General features: G+C 41.0%; 1 protein-coding gene across 3 annotated transcripts in view; it reads right to left on the bottom strand.

The window, feature by feature from the left end:
* The window catches only part of nectin3a (nectin cell adhesion molecule 3a), a 32,020-nt gene extending 18,621 nt beyond the window's left edge, over positions 1 to 13,399 (bottom strand). Inside the window, exon 1 of one of the 3 annotated variants that reach the window (XM_071496545.1) lies at positions 12,880 to 13,399. In XM_071496545.1, the coding sequence (XP_071352646.1) occupies positions 12,880 to 13,054 (175 nt within the window). In that variant the 5' untranslated portion in view covers positions 13,055 to 13,399. Of the gene's footprint in view, positions 1 to 9,861; positions 10,419 to 12,879 lie in introns of those variants that run through there. The other 2 variants (XM_071496544.1, XM_071496546.1) reach the window with 2 other exon arrangements.
* Positions 13,400 to 16,701: the final 3,302 nt, after the last annotated feature.

Here is a 16,701-nt window from a genome sequence, read left to right on the forward strand (position 1 = left end):
GACATTGTGTTGATGTATGCAGACACGTGTCTCAGACCAGGCTTCTCCCTAACATGCTGCACATACTGCAGCTACCTGACACGACAGTCCAACTGCTACTGTATGTAGTTTGTCTATCTGAGTGTGTCAGCTTTCAGGCCTGTCAAAGCATACAAAGAAACTAGACTCCATCCATACTATGCTCTGTTTGTTTTACAGTAAGCATTTGGGAGTAAGTAGGAAAGGAAGGAGAGAAAGGGGGGATGTGTTTAAAGAGGACTCCACCCTTGCCATTAGGGGAGGAGTGACAGATGGCCTCTGCATGGGATACCTACAGCCAGGAGGAGAGTGGGGAAACTTGGCACTGCTAACTGCAACCATGAACAACAAAGCCAGGGCTCGCAAACTAGAGCACCGTGAAATATTATCGAAAATATTGCAGGCAAATGAAATGTAAGCAGTTCGTTAAACAAAGCTGTCATGTTGTTTCATCAAGAAAACAGGCGTACTGCTGCAGAACTGAGGCACAGCTCAGGACTGTCACTGGTCTCATTGCTAGTTATCCATCTTGTTATATAAACGAATAAGGTTCAGAGTTTTAAAAGGATCCACAAGAAAAACTACATTTTGCTCATCTTTACGCAGTGTCACTGTTTTCATGCTTTGCAATCCTTTAGTCAACTTTAAATTTGACACCCTGCCCCAGAGAACAGGAAGGACTCTGGCCTGCAAAACTTAATTTGACCGCAGAGAAACAGGCTGCACTTTTGCCCCTTTTTCCTTGAGAAACCCGAGGAAAGAATGAACTCATGGGAAGGATATGCTTGCTCTTTGAAGAAATGCTTCATATTTGTTTCTTTCCCTCCTGACATCACTAATTGTGACAAGCTGCTCGAAAGACGCAATGGTAAATCAGAACCTTCCTCTTTGCCTGGCAACCAGCTCAAACATTCCACGTCAGCCACCTGATGAGCCAAAATCTCCACCTACCCAGACCAGACCTAGCTCCAGCCCTGACCTCCCTAGAGGAAGCTGTCTCCTGGCTAGAGTGAGCCTCGCAATGAAGCCTACAGTGCATGTAAGAACCGTGTGAGACGAGTGATCCAAGGCTAGAAACATTCACAAGCTGCAACAAAATAGACAATATGTCATGTTCATGTAGACAAACTCCATGCATAGATTATCATGTCAAACAGCACTCATGAGGGACTGATCTGAAGACCTCACAGGAGAAGAATGCAGACATGAGATCCGTGCAGCAGGGAGTGTGGTTTAGGACTAAAGCAAGAGGAAACTGAGTTTAGCAGAGGATGAATAAGGACACAAAACAAGAAATAGGGCAGTTATTGAGAAGTAGTACAGGAGTGAGATGGACAGAAGAAATGGCTTCAATGAGAGTGTGAATTGTGTAAGGACATAAAAATGTAACTGGGCTGGGTCAACCATTTTTACCGACTCATATTAGTGCTAGACAAGCAATGGCAGTCTTACAGAAAGGTTCATACCACCATGTTTGCTATTGAACCGGGTCAAACTCAACACTAAAACTACTGGTACAAATACATGTACAGTATGCACAACAAAGACGGGACGGTTAATTTGTGCAGACTTTATAGTTTTTGCATTTCTAATGATTCAATCTCTGTAAGCTGACAGTTCAGTCAGCAGAAGTACAGCATTTAGCTCATTTCAATTCCAGTTTTTTTTAACATTACTCTTTTTTTCCCATACTTTTGGTTATGATAGCACACATTCTCACCAAAGTAACTACAAAGATTTGGGAACAGGGCAACATTGCTAAAAGCCCAAGGTCAGACCATCAGAGCCTAGTCAGTTTATTCTACCTCTTTTTTGGGTGTACACCTAAAAATTAGCATACCTGTAATGTAAGTAACACACTTTGTTTTAGCGCTGTAACAGTACTGGAGAGTCAAATATAGTCAAAAATATAATTTATAGTCTATAATAACTAGACTTGAGTCAATACTATAATAACAATGTAACTTTAGTTACCTCATCTATCAACATGAGGCTGGTCAATGTCTGTCATTCTCCTGTTAGCGGGCAACCTGGGATTCACCAGACCGCACGTAGTCTCCACCCACTTTCCTGCTTTGGCAATTTTCATATGTATTTGTAGAAGGTGGGCACAGGCTAAAGGGCAGTGTTTCATACTATTTAACGAGCACAGTCATTTATACTTCTTCCTGGCACTGAGGTCCCTTAGTCTACAATAAGCCAATGGCAACACTAGTGGACTATTAAACTTCCATTTGATTATTAAGGGTCACATTTCAAAAACGTTCATTAACATGGATTTGAAAACTGCACTGGCACACTCTGCTGACCTCACACGAAGCACCCAATCTCCGCATATGGATTAACATATGACTATGAGACACATCCAGTAATGTCTCCTGTGCAACTATTCCCAACCCAATCCAAACCCACTTTGTAGACAACGGAAAAATATAATACAAGGAAATAAATCAATGAAACCCTGATAAAAGCCATTTAAAGACAGATCTCTATTCCTTGAGGGTAGAAAATGAACAAAAACCGTCAAAGTAGGGAATTAGAAATAGCAGTTGGGAATTTTACTGTTAAATTGTCCACTAGGCCCCACATTTTCTAAGAGTCTTCTGTGCCTTGAAACTGCAAACGCAGTGTGGAGCCATTTGTTTGGTGCTGTTACTCTCTAAAGAGGTGGTAAGTGTTAACAAAACAAAAAAAACAAAACAAACAGACCTTTGCTTTATTTTTGTGAAGCCTATAACTCTGTCTCGATCAGTTAGACAGGATAGGTTAAGTGGAGAATTGCCTGTTTTATAGCATGTCTTTATCGTACTGAATATTTATGCAGTGTGAAGAAAACATTAGTTCCTACACCAGCTCTATTCTACCCCCCTTCCTTCCTAGCATTGTATCCTGTGAGGGTGTGAGACTTTTTTAGTGGGCTAATTCATGGTGGAGACAAACACAGACTGACAGGCCTTTAAAAAGGGGCAGGCGGGCCCTCTTTCACATGTCACTGTCCGCTTCAAAACCTTTTTGTTTTTGCTCCCCCATAGCATTGTGGACTCTTCTGCCCTTCTCATCTGAGTCACATTTGATTAAAGATCAGTGCTTAAAAGAAAAAGATCGATACTGTTGACATACAGAGTGTCAGGATAGGTTGCAACCTCTAATCAGAGTCAACTATTGCTATGCTGTAGGACTTGTGAAGGACAATGTCTGCCACTGTGTACAAAAGCAACACAAACATTCCTACAGCATCCTGCCTTATTGTGTGGGATTTGTTATTGTTTGTTGTGGCGGTTTGTGGTATTTTAGTGTGGGCACACAATGCTATGTACTCGATGGGCAGTGATTTTATTTTTCCGTGCAGTTAGAAACTGTGTAACAAAATTTACTGTATGTACTATAAATGTACTATACTTTAAAATGACAATTTACAAAAGCTATAAACAGCCATCCACAAAAGGAAAGGTATTTTTCAATCTGCTGTGTGAATAAGTTAATTTTAAGGGTTTTTTTTCAAGGGTAGGGACTACAACAGGAGTCAGTGAGGGACTCAATTAGAGGTAAAGTGTATCACATCCCTGACATGTAGATGCTAATAGAGATTGCACCACCATCACCTTCACTCCAAAGTAGTCTTGAAAATTGCACAAGAAGAAAGAATGGGTTCTGTACTAATCACAGACTCCGCTGCCCTTGACTAAGTCTAAATGGACTACTGTACTTTCATTAGGCCAATCTGACATAATAGAAACGCAGTTTCCCACATGCCACAGAGACCCCAGAGGGAATTAGACTGTTTTTCTTTAAAATGATTCCCATGATTGTCTAATTTTAGATTTCTTGTATGACGCCCATTTCTGCCAACAATCAGCAACAGTCCAGCAACAGTTTTCTTTCTTTCTTTTTTTTTTTTTTTAATGGGATCTATATGATGATACTCAATGTTGCATTTAGGCTTCACACACTGGGCTTGTATTATCTGTGAATGTGCAAACATTTGTATTATGTATTTGTGTAACAGAGGTGGTGGTTCAGGCTGGTGGTGGTGGTGTAATGGTGTGGGGGGATATTTTCTTGGGACACTTTGGGCCCCTTAGTACAAACTGAGCATTGTTTAAACACCACAGCCTACCTGAGTTTTGTTGCTGAACATGTCCATCCCTTTATGACAAAAGGGGGTCCAACCCGGTGCTAGCATGGTGTACCTAATAAAGTGGCTGGTGAGCGTATAACCTTACTTTTTTCCTGTTGGTGTAATACAACAGACTGCAAATGACTGACTTTTAGCTAAAATTGTAAACATATTTAAAGACCTTCTGATTGATACAATAAAACTTAAAAGACTTTGTTTTATGTGCAAGACCTGTCCAGCATGTTTAACCTCATCTTATTTAGGTCTTCCAATGAGGCCTGGAAACTGTTCCAGGTTACAGGCAATGTTTAATATTTAAAGATTAAAATAATAAATCAAATAACAAACATGTTTAAAGGCTCTTGACATTTTTAAATTCAGTCTGCATTCAGGTTTGTTGTTTTTCATTATGAGAGCTTTCCACTTCATTTTTTTTTTTTTTGGTTCACAAACCTTGTCAAAGGTGACTGCAGATCCCTTCAATAATACATTATTGTCTCTGGGAAAGGATGGCTATTGATGGGGAAGCTGCTTTGGACTTTCTTGAGCTGAGGAGGAAGTAAAGCAGTCCAACAGAAACCTGCCTCTGTACCGTACTGTGTATCCAGTGGTCAATAAAAACAATAAGTAGTTTGGTCAGTGTGGTATTTCACCAGCATTATCCTGGTCAGAGTGAGTTCATTTTCCCGGCACACCTACTCTTCCCGGCACATACTGTCACCCTGTTTCTGCAACAGATAACCACCAATCACCTACTTTGAACAGTGAGGAAAAATGAGATTTAGAAGCCTGGGTCACTTGTGACACATGGTTAAAAAAATAGGCTGACTAAAGCAGAGTTAGAGTTAATTCAAAGAGACATGTTTACAAAATCCACATATAAGCCATTCCTACTAGCCAAAAATTAGAGGTCCACCCCTCTGACACATGTAAAGTTAATATAGAGTAAAAAGAAAAATCTAAAAGAAAAAGTCAGTAAGGCAACATCAAAGTGTATTTTTTCTTGGACTCGGGTCACACGCCTGATTTGACATAGTGTTCCCATAATATACAGCTCACTTGGATGTAAAAGACAAATATTTTGAGTACATAAAGGCAGTAGGATGCTATTTATTGTCAAGCTAACAGCTCTGGGTTATAGTGTAATTATGCCTTCAAAATGTAATGCAATCTGTAAAACATTCCAACATTGTTTTTAAGCCCTAAATAGAACTGGCCACTTGTATTGTTGTAATCCCTTTTGCAAGGCAAGTAGCAACCACATTGAACAATCATGTTTGTCAGATGTGAGCAGTAATCTATGACTCTTCCCTTGTGTAACAGAACAGCTTAACTGTCAAAGAAAGACAGTAGACACATATGTTTCACCTTCCTTCATTAATACTAAACAGTAACACAACCTGAAGTCTATTTAGTCATCTTTGCTACAGCTTAAATCAGAGAAGGGAAACATATTCAGCTTTACAGTCTGTCTGAAAATCAACATCACAACTAAAATAGAAGCATGGAAACTTCAGTTTAAGGATGTAAGGTGGACATGGGCAGTGTAGCAGCGAAGGCAGGGGAATACAGAATAATTTGGCTGAATGCCAGCGGGGATTCAGTTGAACAAAACCCTATTCAAGCCATTACTGCAACATACCTGCATCAAGGACCAGGGCTGCTCAGCTGCTGAGTTAGGGGACAGGGCTTTCTTTCCCTGCGTGTGATGTTATCCGACACACAATGGGGGCAGAGGGTGTATGCTAAAACTGAGAAAACCTAGACAGAAGTTCTAATAAAATAATAAAAACTCATCATATCTGGTTCCCTTTGTTACTGGCAGAACAGTCTACTTTAAATGATGTGAGCCTTCCCGACTGAAATGTAGTAATACTACTACAAGAAACAATTTTGGTCTGTAACTCATGGCAAGTCCATTATTGTAAATAATTCATGCAGTGAACATTTCCTGCGCACTTATGGTTCTGGACGTGTGAGCTCAAGTCCAATACTGTCTGTATTTTGACTGCTTAATTCACTTGTATTTCACAGCCAAATGGTTTAGATTATCAGTATTCGTTGATAAGTCATAACAGAGGTTTTGCTTCACAGCTAGAGAAGACAAGATCAGCTTTGCAGGAGGAGAATTAATAGTGTTTTCAACAAAAGCCAGAACTGTGGATGATTGACTTTGCTGAAATTGTCCAGATATCCTGAGCCAAATGTCAATTTCCACTCTCAAGATACACATCACAGGTTTGGATGCTAGACAAACAGTGTGCTAGAAAACTTAAAACTGGGATGTAGGAGGGTGTAATACTGACTTTATAGAGGACAGATGAGGGATCCAAGCAGCAGGTGTGATAAAAACAAGAGATTCCTCTCATCTGCTATAGTATACTGTAAGTCACCGTTCTTTGTGTACCACCAGATGAGACAACACTTCAGATAGTTTACTCTCTACAGTCAGCACTGCCCAGTATTTGACTAGTGGGTGTTAATAATCTCCCACCTGGGTGGTAGGGGTGTGTGTCAGTGTATACAACTGACTGTGTGCTCATCCCAAACATCATAACCACCCAGCAGCTGAATGAGTGAAACAAATAAGACTGAGTGGTGAAAAGCAGCCACACCTGTTTCCCATAACCCCGGCACTCCTCTCCTGGGGGATTCAACTGCTGACATCCTGTGTGTATACCTCTTTAATATGGACTGTGAAGCCACAGTGTATCCGAGTGACCCGAACCTCAGTTGCATACTGTGATCTGCTCTTTCAGGGAAAAACCCTCTCTCCTGAAAACAGCAGGCAAAAAACGGTTTAAAATGTTTCTCTCTGTTCATTCACAGGAGGTAATTAACCATGGAAATATCTGGAAGCCATTTATACAGCACAGTTTCCTATGACTCAGTGAATGAAACAGTCGATTCCTGTCTATCCAAGATTTATTCAGTAGACCAGACATATCAGCTAAAACACTGTGAAAAATACCACTGCTAATATTAGCATTTTACATTCATTTTCTTGCATTTTGCCCCTTTCCTCTAAATTTTGAATGGCTAATTACCCATGCACTGTGGTCCTAATGACTGGTAACTCCCCATGTTGGTCTGGGGAGGAAGTAGACACAAAACAATGAATGCCATCAGAAGCATTGTGATTGGCTCACAAAACCAGGCAGCCGGGTCAAATGTTGAGGCTGGCATGATTGTATATTTGTGTCATTTGTGCTCATGGAAAGTCCATATTCACCAATGCCTAAAACTGCCTCTTGATGCTTTCCAACTTCCCTACCCTGTCTGTGGCACTCAGCCCTAAGGCCATTCGTTCATCAGAAGCTGTGAATCTTTCAAAGCTGGGTCACAAATATAAAGTTTCATTTAAAAGTTATTTCCTAAGACAATTGGGCACTGTAGTTTTTAGCAAACATGTGCAGTATAATTGTTGGTGAGTATTACCTCACATTTGGTAAGCTAGCTAGTATTTATGGCTCCAGCATTGTCTATGTGGGATTGACTCAAAATAACTTACAGTGGCCGTATTCATGAAAGTGCAGATACTAGGAATGTCACGAGAACTTTGGTACCAAGTCGCTGCCAAAATTCTGGAAATGTGACGATACTCTTTTCTCTACAGTGCCGTAGTTACTGAAGGTACCATAGATGTTATAGATACTAGAGATGTGATTCTTCCATGACTCTCAAGAGCAGTATGATAACACTACAAGTGTGTCCTAGTCTGACATCAAACTCAAGGGGTGTAGAAGGCAGGAACAGCTAACAATAACAACAACACGTGGAATGACAGCAGCAAGTGCAGATGCAGCAACAGATCCGCCGCTGGAAAAAAAACAAAAACATTTTGACTGGTGTATGGATATATTTTGTATGTGACAAGGATCTGCAGGGACAAGTTATAGACGGCCAAAAGCCAGTGTGCCAATGGTGCCACAGGAGGAAACACCTCGAACTTGTCCAAGCAGCTCAAAGACAGATCTGTATACAGAGTGAGTTTCAGTTGTTAACTTTATTCTAACAACAAGTTATTAAAATGTTCACGTCCTGAAATAGTACAGTTTCTGTTTGTGAATTGCAGCAGCTGGCATCTGTTGTATAAACGCTCAACACAAAATATTCACAATGGCTAACGTTAGCTTGTTTAGGTTAACGTTGCGACAGTGCATATTGTGAGCTGGTTGCTCTCCACATTAGCAGAATGTAGTCATCATCGTTTCATCTGTTAAAATATAACACTGACTTTTTCAATGAATATTTTCACATCTGTCTTCTTGTTTGTCAGTTCAAACTACTGCTTGTACACTGACTATATGGTGGTGTGTGTGTATGTGTGTGCATGAGTGTGTGTGTTCATGCATGCACACACACTCATGTGCATGTGTGTGCAGCAGCCTCTGCGGTTTTCTATTTCTTTTCTGTGGTCTTGAATTTGGTACTGATTTATGGAATTTTCAGTGGTATCGGTACTGACTACTAAAATTATGCAATCGTGACATGACACAGGTACATGACACCCACAGCAACGGTGTGGCTCATTGATGTATATTTTTTGGACAATAGAGGAATAAGCCATATAAGGCTTTTGCGACATAGACACTACTTGTTAACAGGATGCATTCACTGTTGATTTGTTTTTTTCATGGGATTTGCTGACAATAAGAAAAATATACAGCCTTATCCCTCTAGGCATACCACTAACAATGGTTATTCCTGGGTGCATGGCATTATGCCTCTTAGCCAAAGATGTCTGTCTAAAACTGTTGAGAGGACATGTCAAACTGCAAAAAGGGGCAATTATAACTTGCTGTATTGTATTTTTTACCTGTGAAGGAACTTTCCTAGAGCCAAGAAAAAATAATGTCCTGTCAACATTCAGAATATGCAACAGGGGTAAGAGACCAACTAGACTAACTTGCATATGGAAGTATACAAGGAAGAGATGTATAGAGCTCCTTTTATAAGGTGTCGCAAGTCAGGTTTCCGTCCAGAGGTAACGCAAATTTTGACAGAATATTCAGAAAATCAGCAAAAGGAGATGTTAATTTGTGTGCTTCTCCATCCACTACTGTTATGCCAGTATTAGAAGTTAGTTGTTGAAATGAGCAGTAGGTGCCACTAATTCTCCAGTCAAGTGCCATGAGACCATTGTCGAGGCACTGGGCCCAATCAGATGATGTAATTACAAGAGAACCACTCAAACTTCAAATGGTGGGAAAAACAGAATGAAAAAAACAGGACGCAAATATGACATTTCAAATTGAAAAAACTAATCGCTTGTGAGAATTTGCAGCTTTTTACTTTGTCTTATATATTTTATTTATTTTGGCCTTTTATACTGTTTGTCTAATAAAACAGCCATTTGAATATGTTTTACAAAACATAATGGGCACTTTTCACCATTTTCTGGCACTTTTTAGACAAAGCATTAGTTGCATCCCTAATGCCATTTACGTTCATTTCATGTATTAATGTGCAGAGCATTATGACTGATTCACTCAGTCTTTTTCCAGTGAACTTTGTTGCATTTTATTTTATCAATGCACCAACCTCTTTAACTTATCTTTAATCAGGTAAATTCAGGTTGGTTGCTAAATGTACAAATCACTGACGCTCATTCTTATGGAAGCAGTTGGCTTAAGGTAATCAACAACTTACTGCAGTGTCACAGACATTGCTGTCTGGAGGTCACTGCTATAAAATTACTAATAGACCACCAGAGAGCAACGTACCATTCATAGCCTCTGACAGTCAGTCACATCTGTTGAGGAAGAGGAACCAAAGGGTGGAGTCAACAGAAGCTGGTGACCACACACCCCACACACGGCCTCCATATCCCACAACAAAGTAGCACACTCATCTGCTGATGGCCTTCCTTCAAAAAGAAAACAGTGCATGTATTTAATGTGATTGGGAGTTTTCAGTCGACTGCTTCACAACTGAGATTTAACATCAAATGAGAGGTTCAGAGGGATGCAACAGCTGGGACCCACAGATGTGTATCAAAATGCTAATCCTTGCTTTAAAGCCCTCTCTTGCATATATTTTCAATAGCACATAACCATTATATCTGTCGACATATTTAGTCTGCATATCACAAGTCTCTCCACTTTACAAAGTCACATTCATGAATAACCAACCATCATTAGGAGGTGACTGACTGGAAAAAAGGGGTAAAAGTATAACGCGAATCAAGTAAAATTTATTATGACTGCAGATTTTATAGCTTGATAAAACATTATGATAGGTTGGCACATAACTGTATCTAACTGTATCTCCACAGCTATAATCAGCTGAGCATGAAGTAACCCCCCCCCCCCCCCCCCCCCCCCCCCCAAACAAAAACTTATGTAATGACCTGGTCTGCCTTATGGTGGCAAAGCTGTAGCCATTTGGATTACATTTTCAAAGACAAACCTACTTTCTTGGCTGCACCTGTCATTTATTAACCAATGAAGCACAATGACCTCTAAGAAGTGGAACCAAATCTGCTCAGTCAGTGCACTGCTTTTTCAAATCTATTTCTGTTATGAGTCTGTAATTTTGGTGGCTCCATTACTGCATTATTTATTTAGATTGTGATTCCTGCGGCTCCAAGGAAAGAAACCACAAAAGTATGGTCTTCAATTACAGACCTCACAGCCTGAAGCCACGCCTCAGATGAACCCCCGCCTCACAACCCCATCAACACTACAGGGAATCTGATAATAACACAGTCAAGGAAACTGACATCAACGCTGTCCATGTCACAAAGTCCCACTGCACACTTGTGTTATGTTAAACACACAACAGTGTACCTAACCATAGGGGCTCTAACCTTATGTTAGAACTGGCAAAAAACGGCATGTTTCTGTTCCAGATACGGCAACAACACAACAACAAAACTAAGTTTTTCGCTGACTGGTTTGTCCTGTGTGTTATTAATCAGCTAATTTGGCTGTCAAGGTGACTAGATGGACTGAAAACCTGCATAAACACAACAACGGGTAGCACATGTTTGGAAGCTAATCAGCTTAGTTTGCAGTAGAGGGTTGTTTATCAGTTCCCTGTGTTGATTTATTAACCGGTGTTTTGTGGTTAGAGACAGAAAAAGTATGGTATGAGGAAGACTCTGTAAAAGTATGTGTTGCAAGTGTGTGTGTGCGCAAGACAGAGATGACACTAGTGGCAGCAGCAGAGTCACTGCATATTAGAGCTTGACTAACGAATTTTCCAGGCCAACAAATTAACTGATAGATTCTTGTCACTGATATGTCTTATCTGAAAATCTTCCCACTGATGAGTTACAAGAAATTGTAATGCACTAATACTGAAGATATGTTTGAGGTAATTAAGAAAGTGTCTCCACTACATAGTTCATCACAGTTTAAAACACATCATTATCAAATATCTTAAATGGTTTTATATCGATATATCAGTATCAGCTTCAACAATCCAGTACCGGTTCAGCTTTACTTACTAAAAAAGAGCTCCAAAGATTAGTTGATCAATCAGTCAATAAATAAATTAATAAACGAAAATTAATCTGCAACCATTTTCATAATCAAATGTTTCAAATCGTTTTCTTTAGGAAAAATCGCCAGATGAGAATATTTGAATATAAGTTTTGTAGACCAAGAAATAAAGCGATCAATCAAAAGACTGAAGATTGAAGACTATTCATAACAATCATCACAGTAGTTTTATTTACTTTCTTAGAAACTATTAAACATGGCATACTTGCAAAAATTTGAAAGGCCTCGCATTCAGAAAAAAAAATGGTGCAGCATTTACTTCAGTGTCCATCTGTGCTTGTCCACTCTTTGGTCTTTGCAGGCCATGAGTTGTGATCCCAGCTCAGGACTGGGACACAGACAAGCTCTCCAGCTTCACGACTCGGGTCGGGATACAGACTGGAGGGTGCTCTCGCTGGCACACAGCCCAGCTGCAGGTCAATACTTCCAGAGACTCTGCGACTGCAGTGCCTCTCTTGAAGTATGTCTTCATTTCCCATACCACCCCTCACGCCCAAAGCGGAGGAGTCTGCGCTGCCTCTCCTCTCCTGTATCACATAACGTTTATCCCCCCCCCCCCCCCATCTGTATCCAACCACTTGGCAAACTTCACAAAGGAGCTCCTCTTTGCTCACCATAAGTGACACCCAGAATATTTCATTTCGTTTCTATATTTGGACACCTCGAACAACTGCTGCCTCTCAATGACTTTAGCCATTTGAGTGGGAGCGAAACCAGCCGGTATTCCCCCCACACTCCCTGAGTAATGTTAGCCAAGTCATGGTGTGACATACTGGAAGTATTTTTTTTCATACTGGAAGTAACTCCGACGAGAAAATGTGCGCATAATTACCACCAAACACAGCGCTTTAAGTTGCCTCCTGTCCCGAGTGGAGTCACTGGGGGCTGAAGATCCAGTTGTGTTAGCTTGTGTGTGAGCAGCAGAGCACAAGTTAACGTCAACTATTGTTAGAAAGGGAGCGGGCAAGGCTTAGCTAACGGTGAACTGAAGCCAGAAACAGCTACTTTCCTACACACGTAATGTGGAGATAATGGTCCACAGGCAAGAACCGTTAGCTCAAATAAAGCTAACGGGCTTTGAGCGGAACACAGCCCCCTTCAACACAGCGAGGACTAGCCGGTTTCGGCGTTTTGAATCGGCGAATAACGGCGGACACTCCGGGCAGCTCAGCTGCAACTTCTGTCAGCGGCCTCAGAAGTAGCGCAGGCAAAATGACAGAGAAGCCGTTAACTCACTGGTGAGTCCGTACAAGGTGAGGAGTGATGTTAAAAGTCGTAGTCCGCTGGACGGCGAAGTCCCTCTGCGCGGCGATGTGTTCTCCATGGTCCCTGCGTGTCTGTGCGCTCTCCGCGCTGCCTCTCCGCTCCGTCCTCCTCCCCGCTCTGGCTGGCGCGGGGACCTGCTCTCCATAGCGACCGCTGTGCGTGGGCTGTCCCGCTACAGCAGGACGACAAGCACAAACACACGCAACCTACGCACGCAGGCACGCATGCACGCACGAAACCCTCAACCATCCCCATTTGATTGTTACCTGTGCTCAGATTTTCGGTATCAACATGACATTCGCCAGGTCCTTTCATTCCTACATTTTATGGAGAAAGGCCCGCGGACTCATTCCTCTTTTTTTTTAATTGACATTATTCACTTTTATTTATATGTATTTATTTGAACTGCACTTTTATTTTGTGCTGCCTCTCGTCAATAAATCTATGCACTTATTTTCACAATGCCATAATGGTTGTAAAATGTTATGTTCATGTTGTTAATAAAGCTTTAAAAAAAAAAAAGAGGCGGCATGGTTGTAGTCGTTTTGTATCTCTTCCACCAAGTAATTAGTATTGTCACATGAATGTCCTGGGCTAAAAAGTACAATGCAGTATTTCTCTCTGAATTGTAGCAGAGTAGAAGTTTAAAGTTGCATGAGATGAAACTCAAGTAAAATACCCAAGAACACGTGCATGCACTTCGCTACATCCAACCAGTGGTAATTGTAGTCCCATCATCACTGTTAGCAGAAAAATCAATATCATTTTTAAAGTAGTAGGAGCAGTAGAGGCATTAGTAGTTGTTGTTGTTGTCGTAACAGGGAGAGCGTAGTTCCAGAGCCAGTCACAAACATTCTTATATCAAAGATGGATGAACTGGTTTTGCACCTGCTTCTCATTCATGAGGCATTTTAAAGACATTGACTTTTGCTGTGGATGGGACCAAGGTTGGTTTGCCATCTGGGCAAAATGAGCAGCTGCCCTAAGACCCTAAAAGGGGGCCCGGAGGCTCCCGGTTCACCATATGGCGATTAGTGTTCGAAAATCTGATTAATTGAACATTTGTTTGGTAATACCATTTTTAACGCTTAAGCACAAGACAAACTGGAATGATTAGGGCTTTAAACTGACACCTGCATTGTTATATAATCTTGATTTGAGGTTCCTCTTGTAGATGGGCCTCAAATCTTGTCTTAAAGCCTTTATTATTTCAGTTTAAATTGCACTTATACAGTATTATGCATATTCCCTCAAAATGTGCTTGATCAAGTTACCACATAATAAATACTAATTTCTGACTTATGCTTACACAATTCACAGAAAGGGGGAGAAACAGGGTTGAAAGGGTGACAAGGGGGCCCCTAGTGGATTAATGCAACCTGGATAGGACTGGATAGGATTAGGATAACTGCATAAGTGCATATGTGCGTAACATTTGCATGTGGATTATAAGATGGTGATCTTTACGTGTATTCTCTCTTTTTCTTAAAAAGAATGAAAAAAAGTGAAATTTTGTTTAGATCGGCAGGGAAATCCTCATCTTCTCAAGACACCCTTGTGAAAACTGCGATAACATGCACACTAAACTGCAACTGCTGAAACCGTTAATGGCACAAATAACCATTTTCTTTTCAAGCCTGATTATCTTCTTCACAGCAGTGACTGAACAGAAAAGGCTTCATTGTTTTGCTCAAGGAGACACTGTATCTTTATCTGTTTTGGCAGGCTCTGTGGGTGTTGTGGGGATCAGGCTTGTAACCTAGTGTTTACACACTATCGATCAAGTTTATATGCAGGTTGCTGATTGTAGGCTGATATAAATCCTGTTTTCATTTGACACATTTGTAAGGGCCTTTGGACTCCTGTAAGAGTAACAATACAATCAATCAGTCAAAATATGAATTAGACACTTTTACATGGATAAGCTTTCTTTGCTACCACAAAGGCCACTACATTCACTGTTCATTTACTGCAGTCTATTTAGTACATTGTAAATTAGAAGTAGTTGAGGATTACAGACCAGCTAAAGAGAAGAAACACTTACATTTTTGTACCCATAGCTAGACCTAACTCTACAGTAGTATTGCATGTTTAGATAAATAGCCAACTGACATGAAGGTGATAGTCAGTGATTGTTGTGTTGAAGACTGTCGAGGCCCATATTCTGTGTAGACGAATGTGTAACCAATGTTATACAGCTATTCTACAAGGAGGAAGTGAATGTGAAAGTTAATATAAACCCCAGGAGATCAGCTGCTAAAGGACAAAGTAGTCACATGCAGCTGAGGCACTTGGCTGCGTTTTGTTTCTGAAGAAGTGAAAAAGTTCTCACCAGCTTCAGCACAGGCACACTCTGACTACTCGATCCTAAAACAAAGTGGTAATGAAACACTCCTTGCATTGTTCTTTTCTTTCAGATAATTACAGCTTTTACACATTCAGGAATCCAGCGTCGTGTGCAGCATGCTGTTATTATCATGCACTGTAGCTAGGACTGATAAACTTGCTCCCTCAGCAGTTTCAGGCGAACATCATATTAATTCACTGAAGATAAGCAAAAATGCTTGTTTCGATGTGGCTCCCTCATGTTGAGGTTCCCATTTCATTCTGCAGTGACGACTTCATGACCTGTGTTAGCTCGGAGTCCTCATCAGGGGATGTGAACTCTGCAGGGGTCCTCCCTCTTCCAGTGCTGGAGCTCAGCTTCACTGTGATTAAAGCATGACCCATGATGTGTCACCACACTATACCCCCTGCCTTTATACCCTCTGGTGGTTTATTTATATCCTCAAAGAGCTATAAATCCCCAGGTGAAAGTGCTGCCCTTTTCACCAATCAATCTCCCCTCCTTGGCCACTTTGCATTGGAACTGTAAAGTCAGTGCAGTGAGAGGGCTCTTGTCTTTACGAGATGATAAATCACGTCTTATTTTCTTCCACAAAACATTTAATGTGTTAATGATATCACCAATTTGGGTGAAATAGGTTCAGTGAGGCTTATTTCACACATAACTCGTGCTGCATAAATGCTGCATAAATGCTCAAACCCCCTTAGTAGCACTAAATACTTTATGAGCATTTATGGGCCGTGACCTTTGTAATTGTGGTTACCTCATTTAGGTTTTATGCTGTAAAAATACTTACTCAGTAAGCACTATTACATTTTCTTCCAGGCAGGCATGGCTGTACTGGCACCACCTCTCCTGTGACCAGTGGGTGCACATCCACACAGACTGTCTGGGACATTTGGTTTTACAGTCTGTGAAAACAGCCTTTGTTAAACACGACATTCCTCACTAGTCACATTGGTGAGCCAGTCCTTGCACACCTCAAAAAATCCCACCCCAACCCCCTCTGTAGCCACACTCACGGTCCTATCCCCTGCCAAGGCTTGACCATCTAGAGCTGGGAGAGGTCACCTCACTGCTGACGCTACACACTTGTGCTTGTCTCTCCACATAGGTCTTCCCCTTAATGAGCTCCCTCTGAAATGACCCTCTGCAGTACACACTGACCTTTGGAAGTCGTACGAGAAGACAATTAATAGAGCGTACCTGTTACAGAGCATATTCTGGATGAGGCCTCTGCAGTGAGTATATTTGGTAATAAATGTGCAGGTTAGATATATAGGCAATTTAACTTTCCTCCATATTTAATATCCTGTTAAGGCATACACATAGCAAAGAAGAGAAGGTGACAGAAAATAATAACAGTGTCTGGTGTTCAAACTGATTATGATTCAAGCACAATCATACTGGTTTAGAGACAAAAAGCCACATGCAAATGCAGTGTA

The sequence above is a fragment of the Trachinotus anak genome, unplaced genomic scaffold (genome assembly GCF_046630095.1).
Source record: "Trachinotus anak isolate AG129_WGS33_773 ecotype Australia unplaced genomic scaffold, CSIRO_AGI_Tana_v1 ptg000014l, whole genome shotgun sequence".
Taxonomy (NCBI): Eukaryota; Metazoa; Chordata; class Actinopteri; order Carangiformes; family Carangidae; genus Trachinotus; species Trachinotus anak.